This window comes from Microtus pennsylvanicus, chromosome 6 (genome assembly GCF_037038515.1).
Source record: "Microtus pennsylvanicus isolate mMicPen1 chromosome 6, mMicPen1.hap1, whole genome shotgun sequence".
Taxonomy (NCBI): domain Eukaryota; kingdom Metazoa; phylum Chordata; class Mammalia; order Rodentia; family Cricetidae; genus Microtus; species Microtus pennsylvanicus.
This window is the reverse complement of record NC_134584.1, coordinates 4,082,352-4,106,180: the sequence shown is the minus strand read 5'-3', so window position 1 is coordinate 4,106,180 and position 23,829 is coordinate 4,082,352. Positions and strand designations below refer to the sequence as shown.

General features: G+C 41.9%; 1 protein-coding gene across 1 annotated transcript in view; it reads right to left on the bottom strand.

The window, feature by feature from the left end:
* The window catches only part of Ahrr (aryl hydrocarbon receptor repressor), an 87,089-nt gene extending 63,527 nt beyond the window's left edge, over nucleotides 1–23,562 (bottom strand). Inside the window, exons 1-3 of the mRNA XM_075977785.1 lie at nucleotides 23,471–23,562; nucleotides 9,701–9,773; nucleotides 1,134–1,315 (exon numbers count right to left, since the gene is read on the bottom strand). Of these exons, the coding sequence (XP_075833900.1) occupies nucleotides 1,134–1,315; nucleotides 9,701–9,765 (247 nt within the window). The 5' untranslated portion in view covers nucleotides 9,766–9,773; nucleotides 23,471–23,562. The remainder of the gene's footprint in view (nucleotides 1–1,133; nucleotides 1,316–9,700; nucleotides 9,774–23,470) is intronic.
* Nucleotides 23,563–23,829: the final 267 nt, after the last annotated feature.

Below are 23,829 nucleotides of genomic sequence, written 5' to 3'. Positions count from 1 at the left end.
ATCCTTGAGGGTTCAGTACAAAATATCTCTAAACCATGGTCGATTGGAGTTTCAGGATGTAGGGAGCCCCTGGACTCCCAGAAGACAGGGCCTCACACATTGTAGAGAGCAGAAAGACTTTGCTAGAGCTTGATGGCAGGAGATCAGTCAGTCTGGCTGCTCGAGCATACAAAGTTATTCCTGAGTCACCTTGTGGTATCCAAGGTGCAAACAAGGTTAACTGTGGACACTAGACCACCTGTCTGTGGCTGATGCATGATTAATAAAAACTCAGAGGTAGAAATCAGGGTTCAACCTGAAGACCAGAAAAACAAAGCAGCCAGCCACTGACTCTTACTTCTACCTCAGTCTGAAAATGGTGACATGCCTTCAGGAAACCTCAGAATGAGACTGTGCCTGAGAGCTGTTTCCTCTGTTTTATAATTCTCTCTAGTTCTGGGATTAAGGGCGTGCACCAATACAACCTGGTTTCTATGACAAACTAGTGTGGCTACTGGGATTAAAGGTGTATGTCATTGTTGTATGGTCTGTTAGGCTGGCCAGTGTGGCTGTTTTACTTTTCTGATCGTCAGGGAAGCATTATTTATTAAAATACAAAAGAAAGCCACTGCACATGGCAGTTCTACTCTCCCTCAGAATAGATCCCCTTATTCTCTGGATCCCCCTCAGAGCTGTCCTGTTCCTGGGCAAGAATCCCTTATTCCTTGAAGCCCCCATCCTCAGAGTTGTCCTGGATCTGGTCACTTAGAGAACCCAGGATCATCCTAGTGAAGTGTGTAAAAACCCTGAAGCAAGTGTGTTACTGTTGACCTGGAGCCAGAGGAATCCCACAAACGAGTCAGCCCACAACCAAGGATCTTCCCACCTAGATGCACAGGCAGGGAGGGTTGCATGGTGGTATAACTCATTATGCACGTGTCTCATCACAGCTAGGCCCAAGTTGGATCTATCTGGATTCAGTTGGACCCAGGTAAGACCCAACAGAGCTCAAGAGAAACTCAGCTGGACCAGAGGAACCCAGAACAGACCTAGCAATGTACAAGTGTAACCTAAGTGGACTCAAGTGAACTCAGATGGCACAAGTGAGATTTAGTCAGTTTTAGATGGAGACAATGTCCAAATGAGAGTCCTACCTTGGAAGAAGCTCTTCACCCTGAGGTAACTAACGCTGAGGCGCAGGACGGAAAGCTTGTCCAGCTTGGAGATGATATCAGGTGGAAATGGCAGCAGGCTGGCCAGGTGGTCCAGCTCTGTATTGAGGCGGTCCCGGTGACGTTTGGAAGGATTTGATTTCTCAGCCCCCATGGTAAGTCTCCTGTGGGAAGAGGGCCTTAGTCATATAGGTTCCTACCAGGAGCCAATGGCCCCACAGGCAAGAAACCTTTCTCTGTAGTGACCTTGCTGGGAACACTGAAGCTGTTGCCCAGTCAGAAAATGCTTATGAGAATTAGAGATCACTCCTTTGCTGTGGAACAATCTTTTCGCACACTGTGAAGATGTGTTGTTCTCATTGGTTTAATAAAGAGCTAAATGGTCAATAGCTAGGCAGGAAGAGGTTAGGCGAGACTTGAGGACAAAGAGGGAGAGAGAGTTCTCTCGTATGAAGAAGGTCGGAGTTGCCAGCCAGACACAGAGGAAGGAGGATGAGTACAAGATGAAGTAACATGCCATGAGCAGCAAGTAAATTAATAGAAATGGACTGTTATAAGAGCTAGTTAAAAAAAAGCCTAAGCTATTGGTCAAGCATTTATAACTAATAATAAACCTCTATATAGTTATTTGGGAGTTGGCTGGCAGGACAGAATATTCAGCTTACACTTCTGAAGAAACTGATAAAAAGCACACCAGTTAGCTACAACCTGATATTTTGGAGGAATGTGTGAAAAGTCTCAGGCAAGCATGAAGGGCATAGTTACTAGCTGTGTGGCTCTGTTGCATTTCTCAGCACTTCTGTGTCAGGTTTTCTGAGAAGGGAGGATACCTGGCTAGGGCAGTCTGGGAAAAAATGTGCCTGGAAAAATATACTTTTATTTAGCTTCCTTCAGAGTCTCACATCACCTAGCCCAAACTATATATGACAGGAAAAATACAAGCTCCCATGCTAGAGTGGTGACGTTTCCTGACCCCGTTGGTAATCCAAACAGTTCTTAGTCTTTTTGGTTCCCAGAACAAAGAATTTCAGTTCAAAATTCAAGCCTGGTAGTCCAAATGCCTAGAAGAGGACTCCAGGACCTGCCAGACATCACAGAAAAGTTCTCAGAGCCTGAGCATCTGGAGGACCAATAGGTCATTTGTCCACCACTTCATATAGCTCAGGAAACTGCTCACTCATAGATAGACTGACCTGGCTTCAAATGCCTGCCTGGAGAGGGCGCCTTCAACATCCCTTCACCTCATTTCTTAGGTCTCTCTCTTCCGAACCTCTTAATTGTGGCACAAAATAAACCTTCCTGGTTATTCACTATCAGTATTGCCCACACTATGCATCTAGAAGAGACCACAGCAGTCAGAGTGGATCCAAGTTGGAAAGGACAGGAGAGCAAAAAAGACCCGTTATTGTAAGAACTTCACAAATCAGCCATCTGAATCAGCAGCCCAACACTTTCTGGTATCTCAGGGAATCTCAGATTTGAGGCCTCTCTGGTTTTGAGGAGTTGTCCAATGGCCCAAATTCCCCAGTTTTTAAATAATGTCAGGCAGCAACAAACCCAGGACATCTAACTAACATAACACAGTCAGTCATTGAAAGTGAGCGTCTTTCATCTGCTGGTCATGACACTGCTCGTCTCTTCTTGACCTAAAGATTTTCACTGTCCTAAGGGAAGCACCTCCCTCGTGTGCATTTTCTCCTAAACTCCTTACTTTGGCGTTGGAAACAGAAAGCCTGTTTTCTACCCTTGTGGATTGACCTCTTATGAATATTTCATCTGAATGTATGGAAACATGAATAATGGTGCACCAACTGCCTTTACAAAATAGAATGCTTTCATGATTCATTCTCATTATAATGTGTGTGTTTGCTTCTTCATTCTTTTCTATGGCTAAGTAATATTAAAGCATATAAATGGACCACATTTTATTGATTTTTTACCAATTAACAAATCGGGTGGTTTTCCATTGATGATCCCATAATCCCAGCTTACTTCTAACCTCTATCTAAATCTAAGGTAGAGGTGTCCTTGCCTCTCCATGCAGGGTGGTGCCTACACTAGCTCTAGCCCTGACCACCAGGTCTTTCTATACAGAGAACATGAAGGGTACTACCTGCAGCAAACTTGCACTTGGTTCCTTGCACTCCAAGACTGTCTCAGGCTCAGGGTGGGGCATTGTCCAGCAATGGAGTTGTTACAAGTCATAGTACATGTTGCTTTCCTCCTCTTGTTCTCAGGACACCAAGATACACCTCACTGCTATCTATACTCCACACTCTACTTCCCAATATCATCTCCATGAAGCAGGTGGTACCCCAAGAAAGGGTAAATAATCAGTAGGGACAGTCCATCTAGAAAGCAAGTGGTCCTCTGGGCTTGTGATGAGTTCAAATCCAGGGCAAATATAGAGGCCAAATAGAATTCTCACAGGCTCCAGAGGAAAGAAACAGCAAGAAGTGATGAATAGGGAGCCATTATGGGACTAGCAAGAAACCTGGCACTAGAGAAATTCCCAGGAATCCACAAGGATGACCCCAGTTGAGACCCTAAGCAATAGAAGCGAGGGTGCCCCAACTGGCCTTGCTCTGTAGTCAGATTGGTGACTATCTTAAATGTTACCATAGAACCTTCATCCAGCAACTGATGGAAACAGAGGCAGAGACCCTTAGAGGAGCAGTGGGTGGGGCTCCCAAAGTCCAGCTGAAGAGTGGGAGGAGTGAGAATATGAGCAGAGGTCAAGACCATGATGGGGACACCCACTAAAACAGTTTACCTGAGCTAATGGGAGCTCACAAACTCCAGTCTGACAAGGAAGGAACCAGCATAGGATCAAACTAGACCCTCTGAATGTGGTTGACATTTGTATGGCTGGGGCAGACTGAGGGCCACTGGCAGTGGGGCCAGGACTTACCCTCTCCTGCTTGTGCTGACTTTTAGGGAACCTCTTCTCTTCAGATAGATACCTTGCGCAGCCTAGATATAGTAGGGAGGGTCTTAGACCTTCCCCAAAGCAATGTACCTTACCCTCTCTGGGGAGTCGGTGGGGGTGGAGTGTAGTATAGGTGGAGAGAATGGGAGAAGGGGAGGAAGGACTGGGATTGGTATGTAAAATGAATGAAAGTTTGTTTTCTTTTTTAAAAAGGAAAAATAAAATAAATTTTAAAAAGAACATACACACACACAATAAAATTGTCTTCATCCAAAGTTCTTTAGATTACTTTTCTTTGAGACATCTCATTATGTAACCTAGGCTGGTCTCATTCTCATGACCCTGCTTCAGTCTTCTGATTACGAGAATTATAGGCATACCACTATGTTCAGCTTAAATTGTCTTGTGAATGTATAGATGTGTGTATTTGTTCATGCATGTGTATGTGTGTGCTTATAAGCTGGTGTGCATGTCAGAAGAAGACAGAGGTTGACATCAGACTTCTCCACCTTATTTTTTGTGGTATAGTCTCTCGCTGTTTGTGCTAGACCGCCTGCTTCCCTGCTTTCAGCTCTGGGGATACAGATGAGTATTTCCATGATCAGAATCTGTGTAGGTGCTAGGGAGCTGGAGTCATGTCCTCATGGTTAGCAGAAAGCATTTCACCTGCTAAGCCATCTCTACAGCCTCCAAAATATCCTTTGAAAACCAGTGTTAACAAAATGAAAAAGCTGCCATAGATTGGAAGAAAATAATCACAAGCACTTGTATCTAGAGTATATAAAGAACTCTCAGGACATAGTGAGACGATCTGAAATGAAAAAAAGCAAATTATTTAAATGCTTTAAAACAGAGGCTGCATGAATGAAAACAAAGCCCATAAATACATCCAACATCATTATTCCTTAAGTCAATACAGATTAACCTTGAGAGTTTACCAACTCATGAAAGCGTCTGGAACTGAAAACTGGCAATGTAAGTACTGGAGAATATAGAGGGGATTATACCCTGTTTCACTGTAACTGGAACATAAGAGGATGCAGCGACTTTGGAGAATGGCCTGAAAGTTTCTGGGAAAGATTTGCACTGTTATGCAGCAACTGTCTCTCTAGGCATTTACCCAAGAAGAACAGAAGTACCCAGCTCTCCAAGAATTGGTGTGGCATATCCACAGAATCTTTAACAGCCCCCAAACAGGGAACAATCTAGGTGTCCACCAAACCTGGAATATTCCCACAACAGAGAATAGCTGGGCAAAAAAAAAATAGGGCTATTGATGCATGAACTCAGAGGAACCCCAGAGTCATTATGCAAGGCAGTAGCTCCAAAGAATGTAATTCAATTATACAGGACACAAGAAGTGCAAAATCCACAGCGACAGGAAGTAGAGCAGAGGCTGCCTGGGGACAGAGGTGGTGGAGACAGCTAAAGTTCAAAAGGAGACTTTTGGAGTGGCAGAATATTTGAAATCTTGACTTGCTGGTGATTTCATGGGCAAAAGCTGATTGGCTACAAACCTTGTCAGGTCAACTGAAACACTTATACTTCAATTATACTCCAGTAAAGAAAAAGCAGATGTGGGCCAGTGAGATAGCTGTTGGTAAAAATACCTGATGCCAAGCCTACTGGCCTGAGTTTGAGCCTGGGGACCTATATAATAAAAGAACAGAACTGACTTACACACACACACACACACCATGGTACATGTGAATGCACATGTGCTCCAATGTGTGTACACACACACACACACAGACAGACACACACACACCTATTTTGGGGGAGAAAGAAAAGAAAAACAAATAAAAAAAATCAGGGATTGATGTGGGAGTGTCATATATCAATCTGTTGATTTCATTGGTTAAGCAATAAAGAAACTGCTTGGCCCTCATAGGTTAAAACATAGGTGGGTGGAGTAAACAGAACAGAATGCTGGGAGAAAGAAGCTGAGTCAGGGAGTCGCCATGATTCTCCCACTCCAGGCAGACACAGGTTAAGATCATTCCTGGTAAGCCAGCTCGTGGGCTACACAGATTATAAGAAATGGGCTAGTCCAGGTGCAAGAGTTAGCCGAGAAAAGGCTAGATAGATATAATGGGCCAAGCGGTGTTTAAAATAATACAGTTTCCGTGTAATTATTTCGGGGCATAAGCTAGAGCTAGCCATGTGGGTGGCCGGGTGCCGGGGACGCAGCCCCGCCGCTCCTATTACTACAAGGGACTTGAGTATTACAACTTCCACATTGTCATGAAATGAAGACACTGTATGTGATAAAATCCCAGGAATCCTAGAAGATGAGATGTGGAACACCAAACATGCTGGTGGTGATACTTGACATTCACTTCTAGAAGAAAATTATAGATTCAGAAATACTCATAGCTACTAGGTAACACCTAGGGTGTGAAGAAAAAAATTAAGGTTGAATGAACACTCTTACAAATTACTTGCCACTTATAGCATGGCAGGTGACACTAACATCAGGCTGCCCGTGTCATTTACCCACATCCCTAAGCTCCCTGGATAAGGTGGAAGGATCCTGACTGATGACGTGCATGCTACAGATCTGTGTTGCAGCGGAGAACACAGAGCTTAATGGACAGCAAAGGACTAAGATGAACCCTTGGAAAGTACACCTCATATACTCAGGTTGTATAGTAGGAAAAGTACAGCCTATGGAAAAGACTCAGAGGTGTGCAAGTATGTATATAACATGAGTACATATAGGAAAAAACATACACTGCAGAGACATTTCAAGAAGCATTCACAGAAAATTCTAAAATCAGATGCTTCTTGAAAGGGGATGGGGTGCAGAGACAGCCCCTATGTTGTGAGCCAAGCAAGCTTTCTATCTTTTCAGAGCATCTATAAATCAAAATGTGTTTGCTTTTAATCTTAGCACTTTGGAGGCAGAAGCAGGCCGATAACTGAGTTCAAGGCCAGTCTGCTGTACATAGGGAATTCTGGACCCATCAGGACTACATAATGAGACCCTGTCTCAAAAATAAATGAAACAAAATAAAATGTAAGTATTTAATGCCTCAAACATGGTCTTGCTTTTGCATTGGAGTTAAAATATTATCAAGACAAAAAACTCAGCTCAACTTCCTTCTCCACTGCCCACCATATACCACTGTTTCAGTTGAGTGATTAAGTTATTTTCTTTCCTTATTTATATGATAAATGTTATATAAACAAATCTAAATCTCTGTCATAGAGGAGCACATTTCTATGCCTACTCTCATGGGCTTTATGTCTTCTCTACTGTACTCAACTGTTACCCCAGCTCTCCTCATATCAAAGACCTCAAGCTCCACTGTTTGGTGGCTCTGACCTTCAAATAACCACCTTCAAAATACAGTCTCACACTCAAGATAACCTCAGCTTCTTGTCAGGCCTTGGGTCCACAGGGTATTAAACCAACACAATATCTTGTAGCCCTGGAGGCCAGCAGGGGTAGCTCTGTCATTTACAAAGAGAGCACACCTAAAAGGAGCTACTGCTGGGTGCACCACTAACATTCTGTTGCATCCCAGTCTCACACACAGTTGTATCATGCACACAGCTGTATCACATATCCAGAACACAGATCCCCCTTCTCTCTGTCTCTCTCTCTGGGTGTGTGGGTGTGTGTGTTGCCACGCACCACACCCCTGTGTCTGTGCTCTGTGTGCTGGCACCCAGTTCGAGAGCTTTGGGCAAGGGGGCTGGAGGTTAAAATACACACACACACACACACACAGAGAGAGAGAGAGAGAGAGAGAGAGAGAGAGAGAGAGAGAGAGAGAGAGACAGGGACACGGGTCTGAATTCCCCAAGAATGCCCCCTTTATTGTGTTCAAGGGCAGATTATATAGAGATAGCCATGCCCCAGCCAAACCCACCAGAAACTGATGGAGGAAGGTCATTGGCTAATAAAGGAACTGCTTCGGCCCATCTTATTGGTTAGGACGTAGGTAGGTGGAGTAAACAGAACAGAATGCTGGGAGGAAGAGGAAGTGAGGTCAGACTCGACAGCTCTCCTCTCCGGAGCAGACGCCTCAGATAGACGCCATGCTCCCTGCTCCAGGGAAGATGAAGCTCTAAAGCTCCGACCCAGGATGGACTTAGGCTATAATCTTCCCGGTAAGACCGGTGCTACACAGATGATAAGAAATGGGCTAGTCCAGGTGCGAGAGTTAGCCTAGAAGAGGCCAGGTAGAAATGAGCCAAGCAGTGATTAAAAGAATACAGTGTCCGTTTAATTATTTTGGGGCATAAGCTAGCCGAGCAGGCTGCTAGGGTGTTGGGGATGCAGCCCCGCCGCTGCCCATATTACTACAAATGGCGCCCAACGTGGGGACTAAACCCACTTAAAAAACCTGAGAAGGCTTAAATATAAGGGAGAGAGAGTTTAACACAGATTTTTGCTGTTTGTTGGTGGCGTGCTGTAGAAAAATTTACTGATTCGGCAACAGCAACAAAAAAAACGCTGTGTCATTTCAAAGCGTGGCTTCCTGGGGCTGTGCCGCCAGTGCAAACTCTGGCTTTATGTTTGTGTTCCTGCTTGGGATCGGAAGGAGAGTGCTCTGAGACCGTGACGATGACTCAGAGCTCCCCGCCTGCTCCTGGGCAGAAGGCAGAATCAGGCTTAGGCAGGCGGAAGAGCATGGCGTCTATCTGAGGCGTCTGCTCCGGAGAGGAGAGCTGTCGAGTCTGACCTCACTTCCTCTTCCTCCCAGCATTCTGTTCTGTTTACTCCACCTACCTACGTTCTAACCAATAAGATGGGCCGAGGCAGTTCCTTTATTAGCCAATGACCTTCCTCCATCAAGAAACCACTTTCCTGCCATCAGGAACTCCTGAAGGTTTCGTGCTCAGAGCAGCTGTAGGCACTCAGATCAGGGAATTACAAGAAATTCAGGATCTGGGGTCTCACTGCTCCCAACAGTGTGTTGTAACACACACACATGCACACACACATGCACACACAACTGCAGGTGATGATATATACAGCAGATTCTATACCAACAGCCAGAGGCAGCCTGTGGGCAAATTATAATTCAGCTGATTTCCTGGAAAGTGTTCTAAACTCTGGTTTTGCTGGAACCACCACACACCTCCAACTTTGACCATTCTGTGGGTTGCAGGTTAAGCCCAGGAAAGGCAGAAAGACCACAGACAAGGATATTTGTATCCCTGGGGGACATGGGTCTGAACCCTGGTTTTCCCTATCTTTATACCTTCAGAGACCTTGGGTGAGGAGAATGCACCCCAAAGAGCCTTTGTCATTTGGAGTGTGAGTACTAAACCCTAGGGCACTTTCCACAGACAGAATTACTCATTGCTGAAGAGAACAAATGTTCCAAACATACTAGTGGCATATCCCTCACCCAGATGAGACCTCCACCAATTCCGGCCAGTGCTTTGTGTCTAGGTCAGAAAAGCTGCCTTGAGTAAGCTTACCTGCTAAAGAAAGCCAGTGACAGGTCACATTTACATGAGACCCAAAGGACACCATGACACCAGAAAGGTTCTCCAAAGTCTCCCTTATACTATGTTTGCCTATAAAATTCCCTCTCCTCAGGAAGGCACAGTATGTCCTTCACTCCCCAGCAATATCACGACGAAGGGGATGATACGCTACCGCTTCTGAATGGGTTTCCTTCTCTTCCTGCCAGCATACGTACACTCTCCTGGTGGAATCATCATCTTTGGTCCTAAAAGAGAAAGGGGACATTGAATAAATCACATGGCGAGATCCCATGTGACATCCCACATGAGCCTACTGTAGTGACCCCAAATCAGGAAGGTCAGTCAAGGCCTACCGGCCCTCATGCAGGTTGGAGTGCTCACTCTTACAGCACTATGGAAAACAAGGTGGCGGCCTTGAGAACCGCACAAATTTTTACTCTGAGTAGAAGCATGACACAGGCGGTGGAGCAGAGAACATGTACTGAGCCTCAAGAGGCTGTTGCTTTCAGAGCCATGCCATCTGTTTATTTGGGCAGTCCTTCCTGCACCCACAGGCCCATGGGGTTAGCAGCCCCCCATTTAAGTGCATTATTTCTTCTCAGTTCTATGTGCTGGTCTTCCACTATGGTCACTCATGCTCAGCCACCTGCAGATCAACTAATCGTGTCCTCTGGTGCTAAACCCAGGCCTATGCCTCCCACAGAAGTTACTAAAGAATCCCTGGGCCTGCACTTCAAAGTTTGCAACTTCTCATCCCCTCATCAAATATAAGGACTCTCATCATGTCATAGAATCTTGATATTTCTAGTAGTGAGGCCATCTGAGCCTTCACAATTTCCCTTAGACCACTGTTGCACACCCCCTGCCCCAGTAGCCTAAGAATGTAAATGGATAGCCCTGATTTGACCTCATATGTGTATTATCTGGAAGAGGTACCATTTCTAAGCCTGGAAGTGACAGTGAAATTGTCAGAACTATGTGATTGATCTCTTTTGAAGATTAAGGGAGGCAGGCAGAGAAAGAGAAAACTCATAGAGTGGATCTTCCAAGCAAACACTAATCACACAGCTAGGTAGCATGCAAGGCATATGATGTGGGATTCCTGTCTGTAGGCTAGGAGTATTTTTATACCATTGGCCATTGGCATAGCAGAGCAAATCCTATTTGGAAATCCAAACAGAGAGAGTAGGTGGAGTCAAAGAGATGCCATGTAGCTGCATAAGGAGATAGATGCCTACTGATAGGCCAATACCTTGTGGTGATACATAGATTGATAGAAATGGGTAGCAGTAATGTAGCAGGATACAAGATTAACTCAAAAAAATCAGTAGCCCTCATTTACAGGGATGATAAATGGGCTGGGAACAAAATCAGAGAAACATCACCTTTCACAACAGCCACAAATAACAAAAAATATCTAGGAGTAACTCTAACCAAACAAATGTATATGACAAAAACTTTAAATCTTTGAAGAAAAAAATTGAAGAAGCCACCAGAAAATGGAAAGATCTCCCATGCTCTTGGGTAGATAGGATTAACATAGTTAAAATGGCAATCTTATCAAAAGCAATCTAGAGATTCAATGCAATTCCCATCAAAATCCCAGCAAAATTCTTCACAGACCTTGAAAGAACAATATTCAACTTCATATGGAAAAGCAAAAAACCCAGGAGAGCCAAGACAATCCTGTACAATAAAGAAACTTCTGGAAGCATTATCATCCCTGACATCAACCCCTAACTACAGAGCTACAGTAATAAAAATAGTCCGGTATTGGTATAAAACAGATAGGAGGACCAATGGAACCTAATTAAAGACCCAAATATCAACCCAGACACCTATGAATACCTGATTTTTGACAAAGAAGCAAAAAATATAAAATGGAAAAAGAAAGCATATTCAACAAATTGTGCTGGCATAACTGGATATCAACATGTAGAAGAATGAAAATAGATCCATATCTATTGCCATGCACAAAACTCAAGTCCAGATGAATCAAAGACCTCAAAACATAAAGCCAACCACACTGAACTGCATAGAAGAGAAAGTGGGAAGTGTACTTGAATGCATTGGCACAGGAGACCACTTCCTAAATAGAACCCCAGTAGCACAGACACTGAGAGAAACAATTAATAAATGGGACCTCCTAAAAATCGAGAAGCTTCTGTAAAGCAAAGGACATAATCAACAAGACAAAATGGCAGCCTTCACAATGGGAAAAGATCTTCATCAACCCCACATTAGGCAGAGGGCTGATCTCCAAAATATACAAATAACTCAAGAAATTGGTCATCAAAAGAACAAATAATACAATAAAAATGGGTATAGATCTAAACAGAAAACTCTCAACAGAGGAATCTAAAATAGCTGAAAGACACTTAAGGAAATGTTCAACATCTTTAGCTATCAGAGAAATGCAAATCAAAACAACTCTGAGATTCTATCTTACACCTGTAAGAATGGCCAAGATAAAAACACCGATGACAACTTATACTGGAGAGGATGTGGGGTAAAGGGAACACTCCTTCATTGATGGTGGGAGAGCAAACTGATACAGACTTTTTGGATATCTATATGGCAATTTCTCAGAAAATTATGAAACAATCTTCCTCAAGACCCAGAAATACCACTTTTGGGTATAAATCCAAAGGATGCTCAATTGTACTACAAGGACATGTGCTCAACTATGTTCATAGCAGCATTGTTTGTCATAGCCAAAAACTGGAAACAACCTAAATGTCCCTTGACCAAAGACTGGATAAGGAAAATGTGGCACATTTACACAATGGAGTACTACACAGAAGAAAAAAATCACATCTTGAAATTTGCGGGCAAATGGATGGATCTAGAAAACAGCATATTGAGTGAGGTAACTCAGACCCAGAAAGACATACATCATATGTACTCACTCATAAGTGGCTTTTAGACATAAAGCAAAGAAAACCAGCCTACAATTCACAATCCCAGAGAACCTAGATGACAATGAGGATCCTAAGAGATCTAATCTACTTGGAAGTAGAAAAAAAACCCAAGATCTCCTGAGTAAATTGGGAGCATGGGAGAGGGTATGAGGGGAGGGGAGAGAAAGGGAGGGGAGGGGAGAAAAATATATAGCTCAATAAAAACAATTAAAAATAAATAAAATCGTTAACTAGTGGTTTAAAAAAAAAAAGAGCGACAGTGAAGCAGTTCCCCAACTTAGGCTGCTCCTACTTAACAGAAAATCATCCTGGAAGAGATTTTTTTTAACTCTATGCCATTAGTAGCCAATATTAGATGAATGCATCAGTCCTGGAGAGGATGTGGCACAGGCATGAAAACTCACCTCAGTAAAGAATAAACTGTTAGGGTCAAATGAAAAAAAAACATGCTTCAAGGGCTGTGGCCAATGTATTCAGAGGTAACTTAAATTAATTTAAAAGATAGTTCATCTTCTGGGTGGGCACAATCCATGGCACCATAACCTGATGTTTACTCTAAGTACTGTTGTGGACATTAGCAGGATTTGTACTTGTGAAGTCGTATAAATCCCTTCTAAAATTGCTGTTCCTACCAGTTCTGTAATTCTTCAAAGACAGAGTGAATATATAGAGCTCTAAATACTCAGAGATGAGAAGTGAGTACTATCCCCAGCTGCCATCTGCTCAGTCCACATGGACCACAAGAAGACTGCATGATTACACTCTAAGTGGATAAGCAATGCTCCTTGTTCCCTAGAAGTCTTGGCTTCAGGGTGTTTAGAGGTCTTGTCATGTTCACAAAGATGTACTCTCTTCATAATCACTGAGGGTCTGACAAGTTGGGGCTCCCAGAGCTTATTAATTCTAAAAAGTCCCTCATCTGAGGTAACAGTTCAATAAATACTAAGTTTCTATGACTTTGACATCTGAATGCTTTAAAATAAAAGAAGTCTCATGCTCTTGTTAAAAGAAAAGAAGAGAAAGGAAAAGAAAAGAATAGGGATGGGGTCAGGTCTGGGCAAAACAGGAAGTGGAATCAGTGTGGGGAATATTATCTAAATACATTGTATTCATGTGTGAAATTACCAAAGAATAAATTTTTAAAAATTAAAAAAAATATGTAAGAGCTAGCTAGAAATGTGCCTGTGAGACACTGGCCAAACAGTGTTGTAATTAATGTCACAACCTGGGCAGATTAAAGAGCAGACCTTCACACTTCACAGTTCTGGAAAATGGGCATTGAAAACCAAGATGCTATTCAATTCAGTTTCTCATGATAGAATCTTCCTGACTGATAGATAGCCTTGTTTTCCTGTGTCTTCATGAAGTGGTGAGAGAAAGAACTCCAGGGTCTTTTGCTCCTTTCCTAAGAGCACAACTCTGTGGAACTACAGGATATACCCAATGACCTCACTTCCTTAGTCCCTCCATTCATGCCTCAAGTCCATATGTAGAGCTGCAGCTTTAATATATGGATCTTGGGGGACACAGTTCAGTTCATAGCGGTACTCTCTTATAGTCTTCCCAATGTCTATGGGATCTATCTATGTTAATGTCCTCTCATTTCTGATTCTGGTAGTCTATGATTTTTGTACTTCTGGTCATTCTGAATAAAGGTTTGCCAATTTTGTTGATCTTTTAAGATCCAACTATTATTTTAATTTTTCTTCATTTTTATGTTTTAAGTTTCATGTCTTCTCTGCCTTGTTTCTATTCTGCTTGATTTAGGCTTTTTTTCCTGTCCCAGTTACTTCAGTTAAAAGCTTAGATTATTTATTTGATACATTTTATTTTTCTAACAAGCACTTTCCGCTGTTTCTCACAAAGTTTGATGTGTTCATGTTTTCATTTTTATTTATTTCTATTTTTTAAAATTATGAGTTCCTTATTTTCCAAATATTTGGGAGTTTTTCAGATGTTTTTCTAGTTTAATTCTACTATATCAGAAAACATACTTTGTATAATTTCTGTCATTTTGGATTTATTAGGGATTATGTAAATTTTACAGTAAAGTCTGTCTTGTTCTATGCTCCATGTGCACAGGACTAATGTGTATTCTGGTGGTGTTGAAAGATGTGTATTGTAGCTCAGCTCCCCTGAGTTCCAGTCAGCTGGCATTTGTGAATTCTGTGTCTGTAATGATGTCCTGTTTATTTGTTCTATGGATCAGTGAGAGAAGCTTATCAGTACCTGTGATGAGCCATTTTCTTAATTGTGCTAGTTGTAGGGAGTAGGCACACTTAGGATTACCATGTTTTCTTAGAAGATTGGCAACTTGGTTAGTTTTTTCTTTGTCCCTAGTTACATTCTTTTGTCTTATGCCTGTAAGCAGAGACTGCTTGTTCCTTTCCTGGCTGCCCAGACATGAATAATCACACTAGGACAAATAATTTCCCCCATAAATTCAACAATTTAAATGAAATGGAGCAATTCCTTCAAGGACACAAACTATTAAAATTCTCTCAAGAAAAACAAATAACTTAGATAGTTCTACATCACAATAAAAAAGCTCAAGCCCAAATAACTTTCCTGATATAGTCCACTAATTTAAAATATAAATAAGTCCAGCTCTATTGTTTCTGGTAGAAAAACTAAACATTACTCATCTGTGAGTTCAGCCCTGTTCTGCTATCAAAGCAAAGGTATTACAAAATAAGAAAATTATATGTCAGTATCTTTTGTGAACATAGATACAGAAACCCTCAATTAAATATTAGTGCATAGAATCCAGCAATACAAAATACATCAGGCCTCAATGGATTTTATCCAAAGAAGTCAGTGCTTCTTTTTTCAATTCTCAAGAATCAATTAATAAACTAAAGAAAAATATGATCTTAATACCTACAAAAATCATCTGACAAAACCCAAATTCAATTATGATCACTAAAAACCTCACCTAAAGCTATGGATAGAAGGCAGTGTAAGAAACTCAATGAAGAACATCTCCAGAAAGTCTACAGTTAGCATCCTACCAAGTCATCCCCCACAATCAGGAAAAAACATCTGTTGTGTTTCTCTACTCCTATCACACATCATATTGTGGGTTAGCCAGAGAAATAAGGTAAGAAAAATAAATAAAAGTAATAAAACTTGGAAAGAAAGAATTCAAACTTCATCTCATCACAAGAAATGTGATGGTACCTATAGAAAATTCCCCCAAAGAGAAAAAAAAAACACTTTTGAAAAATGTCCTACAATCTGGCTTTGGTGGCACATGCCTTTAACCCCAGCACTGGGAAAGCAGAGTCAGACAGATCTCTATGAGTTCAAGGACAGCCTAGTCTGCATAGTAAGGTCTAGGCACATCAAAGTTATGTAGTTAGATCCTGTCTCAGAACAAACAAACAAAGAAACTTCATATAATTAACTATTAAGCAATGTCAAAGGCTAAAAGTACAATATACAAAAGTTAATCATACAACTATATCCTGGCAATAAACCAATGGAATTTAGTTCTTTTTAAAAAGTTATAACATTTAAAATAAGACCCAAGTAAAAATTAAATAGTATTTATAGAAGAGGTTATCAAAAACCTCCCTACCAAAAAAAGCCCAGGACCAGATGGTTTCAATGCAGAATTCTACCAGAACTTCCAAGAAGACCTAATACCTATACTCCTTAATGTATTCCACAGTATAGAAACAGAAGGGACATTACCAAACTCCTTCTATGAAGCTACAGTTACTTTGATACCAAAACCACACAAAGACTCAACCAGGAAGGAGAATTACAGGCCAATCTCACTCATGAACATCGACGCAAAAATCCTCAACAAAATACTGGCAAACCGAATCCAAGAACACATTAGAAAAATTATCCATTATGATCAAGTAGGCTTCATCCCAGAGATGCAGGGCTGGTTCAACATACGAAAATCTATCAATGTAATCCACCATATAAATAAACTGAAAGAAAAAAATCATATGATCATTTCATTAGATGCTGAAAAAGCATTCGACAAAGTTCAACACCCCTTCATGATAAAGGTCTTGGAGAGAATAGGGATACAAGGATCCTACCTAAATATAATAAAAGCTATTTACAGCAAGCCAACAGCTAACATTAAATTGAACGGAGAAAAACTCAAAGCCATCCCACTAAAATCAGGAACACGACAAGGATGTCCACTCTCTCCATACCTCTTCAATATAGTGCTTGAAGTTCTAGCAATAGCAATAAGACAACATAAGGAGATCAAGGGGATTTGTATTGGAAAGGAAGAAGTTAAGCTTTCGTTATTTGCAGATGATATGATAGTATACATAAGTGACCCCAAAAATTCTACCAAAGAACTCCTACAGCTGATAAACACCTTTAGTAATGTGGCAGGATACAAGATCAACTCCAAAAAATCAGTAGCCTTCCTGTACACTAAGGATAAGGAAACAGAGAGGGAAATCAGAGAAGCATCACCTTTCACGATTGCCACAAATAGCATAAAATATCTAGGGGTAACCCTGACCAAGGAAGTGAAAGACCTATTCGACAAGAACTATAAGTCTTTGAAGAAAGAAATTGAAGAAGACACCAGAAAATGGAAGGACCTCCCTTGCTCTTGGATTGGGAGGATCAACATAGTAAAAATGGCAATTCTACCAAAAGCAATCTATAGATTCAATGCAATCCCCATCAAAATCCCATCAAAATTCTTCACAGATCTGGAGAAGACAATAATCAACTTTATATGGAGGAACAAAAAACCCAGGATAGCCAGAACAATCTTATACAATAAAGGATTGTCTGGAGGCATTACCATCCCTGACTTCAAACTCTATTATAGAGCTACAGTATTGAAAACAGCCTGGTATTGGCATAAAAACAGAGAAGTCGACCAATGGAATCGAATAGAAGACCCTGACTTTAACCCACAAACCTATGAGCACCTGATTTTCGATAAAGGAGCTAAAAGTATACAATGGAAAAAAGACAGCATTTTCAACAAATTGTGCTGGCAAAACTGGATGTCAATCTGTAAAAGAATGAAAATAGATCCATATCTATCACCATGCACAAAACTCAAGTCCAAATGGATTAAAGACCTCAATATCAGTCCGAACACACTGAACCTAATAGAAGAGAAAGTGGGAAGTACTCTACAACACATGGGCACAGGAGACCACTTCCTACGCATAACCCCAGCAGCACAGACACTAAGGGCATCATTGAATAAATGGGACCTCCTGAGGCTGAGAAGCTTCTGTAAAGCAAAGGACACTGTCACTAAGACAAAAAGGCAACCCACTTACTGGGAGAAGATTTTCACCAACCCCGCAACTGACAAAGGTCTGATCTCCAAAATATATAAAGAAATCAAGAAACTAGACCGTAAAAGGCTAATCAATCCAATTATAAAATGGGGCACTGAGCTGAACAGAGAATTCTCAACAGAAGAACTTCAAATGGCCATAAGACACTTAAGGTCATGCTCAACTTCCCTAGCGATCAGGGAAATGCAAATCAAGACAACTTTAAGATACCATCTTACACCTGTCAGAATGGCTAAAATAAAAAACACCAATGATAGCCTTTGCTGGAGAGGATGTGGAGAAAGGGGGACACTCACCCATTGCTGGTGGGAATGCAAACTTGTGCAACCACTCTGGAAAGCAGTGTTTCGGTTTCTCAGGAAATTCGGAATCAACCTACCCCTGGATCCAGCAATACCACTCTTGGGAATATACCCAAGAGAGGCCCTATCATACAACAAAAGTATATGCTCAACTATGTTCATGGCAGCATTGTTTGTAATAGCCAGAACCTGGAAACAACCTAGATGCCCTTCAATGGAAGAATGGATGAAGAAAGTATGGAATATATACATATTAGAGTATTACTCAGCAGTAAAAAACAAGGACTTCTTGAATTTTGCATACAAATGGATGGAAATAGAAAACACTATCCTGAGTGAGGTAAGCCAGACCCAAAAAGAGGAACATGGGATGTACTCACTCATATTTGGTTTCTAGCCATAAATAAAGGACATTGGGCTTATAATGCATGTTCCTAGAGAAGCTAAGTAAGAAGGTGAACCCAAAGACAAACACATAGGCATCCTCATGAATATTAACCTTCATCAGGCGATGAAAGGAGACAGAGACAGAGGAGCACGGGACAGAAATCTCAAGGTCCAAATCAGGAGCAGAAGGAGACGGAGCACGAGCAAGGAACTCAGGACCGCGAGGGGTGCACCCACTCACTGAGACAATGGGGATGTTCTATCGGGAACTCACCAAGGCCAGCTGGCCTGGGTCTGAAAAAGCATGGGACAAATCCGGACTAGCTGAACATAGAGGACAATGAGGAATACTGAGAACTCAAGAACAATCGCAGTGGGTTTTTGATCCTACTGCACGTACTGGCTTTGGGGGAGCCTAGGCAGTTTGGATGCTCACCTTAGGAGACCTGGATAGAGGTGGGCGGTCCTTGGGCTTCCCACAGGTCAGGGAACCCTTATTGCTCTTAGAGCAGATGAGGGAGGGTGACTTGATTGGGGGAGGGGGAGGGAAATGGGAGGCGGTTGCGGAGAGGAGGCAGAAATCCTTAATAAATAAATAAATAAATAAAAAAATAAAAAGAAAAAAAAAGTTATAACATTTAAAATAAGACCCAAGTAAAAATTAAATAGTATTTATAAAGTCCTGACATGTGTAAGTAGGCCTCTAGAAATCAGGAAAGATTAAAGGGATATCAGAAAAAAAGTTAATATAATGAAAACTATAAACTACAGACCCAAGCAGCTCAGTGAAGCTCAAGCACAAAAAAAAAAAAAAAAATGAGGAAGATTACACTGAAGTATCCAAATTGCTTCATATCCAACTCACTCATAATCCATGACAAATAATTTTAAAATCCAAATACTACAATATTTGATACAGTAAAATACAACAATAAAGGACAGCAACAGCATCAGAATGAATGAAAACAGAAAGATTCAGAAGGAACCAAGTAAAAGCACTTTTAAAAAAAAGATGATATAACTTAGAATTCTACATATTGCCTTTCAAATTCTTTTGTTTTTTAATTTTTGAAATGAGGTACTGGAGAGGTGGATTAGTACTTGATGATTTTTCAGAGGACCAGAGTTCAGTTCCCAGTACCCACGTAAGGAAGCTCTTAACCATTTATAATCCCAATTCATGGGATCTAATGTCTTCTCCTGGCCTCTGTTGACTGGCACACACGTGTGCGTGCATGCACAAAAACACACACACAAATACATACACACAACACACCTTTAAAACTAAATAAATAAAACAATAGCTGATAATTTAAACAACAATAATTATTGTCTATTGTGAGATTTATGAGTTGTGTATACCAAAAGTCAACACGGAAGAAACCATCCAAGAGGTGGTATAGAAATACTGGGAAACAGACTGGCTATCCACCTGCTGTTTTTAGGTTCCAAGTCACTTTTGCCTGCTCAGCATGAAGATATTGGGTTCTTGGAGTACTATTTAGAGCGAACATGATGTTATGCCTGCAGGAGAGGGCACCATAGGGACCCTGGAAGACAAGGGGTTCTTTATTGGTTCTGGAACTAATTTTTCTCTTAGCTCTTGCTTGGCACTACAGAGGCTAGAAAACTTAGCAACTTCCTCTGCCACCTGTAGGGTTGAATCATTTTTCATAAAAGGCTTGAATACCATCTCTGCAAAAGGACCCTCCTAAGGTACTCTCCCACTACACCAGGGTACTCTTCTGAGTTCCCTTCTGAGTTCTGAGCACCTTTATAGTTGCTCTAGTATTAATACTTAATATTAAATTTAATCAACTTAAAGTTGAAAATTGAATCAATCTAAGAAATGATCATACAAATATACAAATATTCTAGAAACACACACATACAGCATGCAAAGGATTCACTTCTACATAATTGTTTGGGAGGAAAGTGGAGTCTAGACAGCTTGGTTGGCAGAATAATGCTCAAATAAAGCCATATCTGCCAATATTGATAATTAGCTACCTGTGTTGGTTTATAAACAAAGTGGGACAAAGTGGCTATAGTAAAATTCTTCTCATCTTTGTAAGAGGCTTGAATATTTCTTTATTAAAGGATGCAGAAGGGGCCACAGGAACGGTGCAATGGTTAGGACTACTCTTGCACAGGACCCAAGTCTGGTTCCCAGCAACCACATCAGGTGAGTTACAAGCACCTGTAACTCCAACTCCAGAGAATCTGATTTTAGAAAGACAGAAGAGCTGGTATGGTCGTGAGCTTATGTAACCCCAGAACTTGAGATAGTAAGGTAGAAGGATCCTGATCAAAGTCAGCTTCAGCTATATAACAAGACCCCCTTGTAGAACACAAATAAATTACTTAATAAGTGGGTTTTTAAGTTTTAAGAAGAGAGAACGTGTGGTACAAGAATGGTCATACTGTGGTCAGCTGACTTTCAACATAGTTCCAAGCTTACCCAATGAGGAAGACAACGTCTCTTCAAAACAATAAATATCCACTTGCTAAAGAGTGAGACTGGACACCTGTCTGACACGACTTGAAAAAAATACCCAATATTAAGTAAAGACCTAAATGTAAGAGTTAAAGCTTCAGCAGTCTCAAAAACATAAGGATTACAACAAACAAAATAATATAAGCCTTCCTGTTTTTAAATGTGACAATATTCTTAGTTTTAGCATTAAAAACACAATTAAAAAATAAAAATAGAGGATAAATTGGATTTCATCAAAATAAAACGTTTGCCTAAAAGTACACTATCAATAAATAAAAGGAAGTACTAGAGAGATGTTTCCGGGGTCAGGAGCATTTGTTACTCTTGCAGAGGACCTGGGTGTGGTTTCCAGTACCACATGGTAGCTTACAACCAATGGTAGGTATGCATGTGGCACTCATAAATCACTGCAGACAAAACACTCATCCACACAAAATACAAAATAAAACATTTTTTAATTTAAAAAGAAAGTAAAAGGATGATGCACCGAATGACAGAAAACCCTGACAAGTTGTAGCACAGATGGGCCAAGAAACTACTACAAAGTAACAACAAAAAAATAGGGGAGGGAAGGAAGCTGCAGGAGTGATGAGATCAGAGGAAAATCTTCAGATTGAATGGGAGGATACCTAAGGAAGTGGAGATGGAGGAGCAGGAGGGTTTGGATGGATGGATGGGTAGTGAGTGTGGCTATGAGCTGGAGCACGAGAGATACCCATGGGAAGGGATGAGGATGTGAAATGACATTCCGACGGCCCACCTTCCCAGGAAATGCCTGTGAGATGCTGGTTTCACCCTATGTCCAGCCACACGCCTAGTCAGTGGAATTCTCCAAGAAAGCAGGTTGGGTAAGCAGTGGCTGGAGGCCAGCATATAAAGCCGTCTCACTGCATCTGCAAGGGACTTAACAAATCAGGCAGGAAACTTCCAAGCCACACCCAGGCCTGGTCCCAGAGAACAGGCCAGAGATGCTTTCTGACACCCTCAGAGGGGGACACACACACACACCACCCACTGGACTACCCTACGGGTCAAATAAAGTGAAGGAAGGGGATTACTCTTACATCCTAGAAGAACCCAAGCCCCAGCACCACAAGCTTGACCGGCCTTGTGGCCAAATTCCTGTCATAGGCAGGAATGAGTGCAGGGGCAGGAAGAGAACTAGAATGGGGGCAACCAATGGCATGTAGGAACACAGAGACAACAACAGCAGGCACTGCAACAAGGGCTACGATCTGGGTGTGGCATAAGCCTGCCTAGACTCATAAACAGCCTCTTGCTGGTGATCACTCTAGCAGGGAATATGTTCCTAGATATCTCTGCTGAAATGTGAAGAACAGTCCTAAAATGCAGGTTTTTTCAAAAAGCACAAAGAGTTGGTAAATGCTGCTCTATACCCTATACAGTAGAGAGCACAAGAAGCAACTTGCTGGCATCCACAAGTCTCTGTGAAGTCTTTCCAAACAACTGCTTTGATGCACCTTGGTCTCTGCCTATGTCCCCAGCATAGAGTTAGCATCACTGCAACTGACCACTTTATTTTACCAAAGCTGTGTGTCCTTCTCTAAAGGATCAGAACAACTACACACAAATGTCCCTTGTGGTCAACTACATCTCTTTTCCAGACTTTAGAAGCAGATAGGAGACATTTTTTCAATGAAGACTGTTTGAGGAGACCCTCCACAATGGACTCTTGGTGGCCCAGAATAGGGTCTTTTTGGTATCCAGAGGTGAGCCATGGGGTCATGGGCAGCAGACATGTGAGTGCTTTTCATAGGAAAACCCTGTGCTAACAGCAGGGCCTGCCCTCTCTGGCCTGTGGATCATCTACCCACTAAGACATAAGCTGACCAAACTTCTCAAACAAAAGTAACAGTTGTTCACTTTATATAACAGATAACTAGAAAGTAGAAATAAAAAGCAGTCTCCTGTGTGCATGGTAGCAATATTTCAGTCTTCTTTCTAGTCTTGCATTCATGGTAACCCTGAGGCCATGTTCAACTACTGGGAAGGCCAGGTGGAAAGGACATATGTGTTTTGAACACAAACACTGCCCGTCCTGTTAAGGCATAGGCAAATTGTTTACTCCCATTTCTTCTTCGGTAAGATGGTTGACAACAGACACCTCATGAGGCTGCTTCATTAAGCAGAACATGGAATCCAATCAGGAATAATCAGCACCTTCCCATGACGGAGACAGTCACTGCATACTGCAGCAAGGTCTCATACCAAGGCAGGCGAAAAAGTGAACTAGGCTCTGAGGCCAAGAGTGTCTCCTTCTATGGACCCACTGACCAGACCAGAAGAAGTCCAGCTACAGTGTCCAGTACCCTAAACTCTGGGATATAATCCCCAAGGTGCACACAGAAACTTCTAGAGCAGGGCCTTTAAGTTTAGCTGGACACACTCCTGAGAAGCCAAGCTATACCTCCCATCCTGGATAAGGGGTAGCCACAGTTAGAAAGATCTCATGAACCCAAACCCTGGAACCAGCTGCAAAATAGAACTTTTGTAGAGGGACCCATGTACCAGAACGGTGTACAGCTTGTGCCTCCTCCAAGAGACTCCCTGAGGCCGGGAGTGGGAGCTGACGGTCATCTCCAGCTGGGATAGGGTTCCATAACTGGAATTACAAGAGTAACACAGGAGCTGAGGACTTCAGGGTTCATGCCTCGCAGATTTCCAGCAACACCAGGGCTCCTGCCCCATTCTGAAAGGAGCCACACTCTGGAATTTTCTGCCACTCAAGATTGGAGGGGACAGATATTTCTGAAGCCACTAACTGGTGAATTCCTGGAATGTAATTCCCTCCGAAATGTGAGTCCCAGGTTACTGTCCTCGGATCTCTATGAAGGAGCTGGCTGCGCCACTTCCACTGGCTGTGCCAG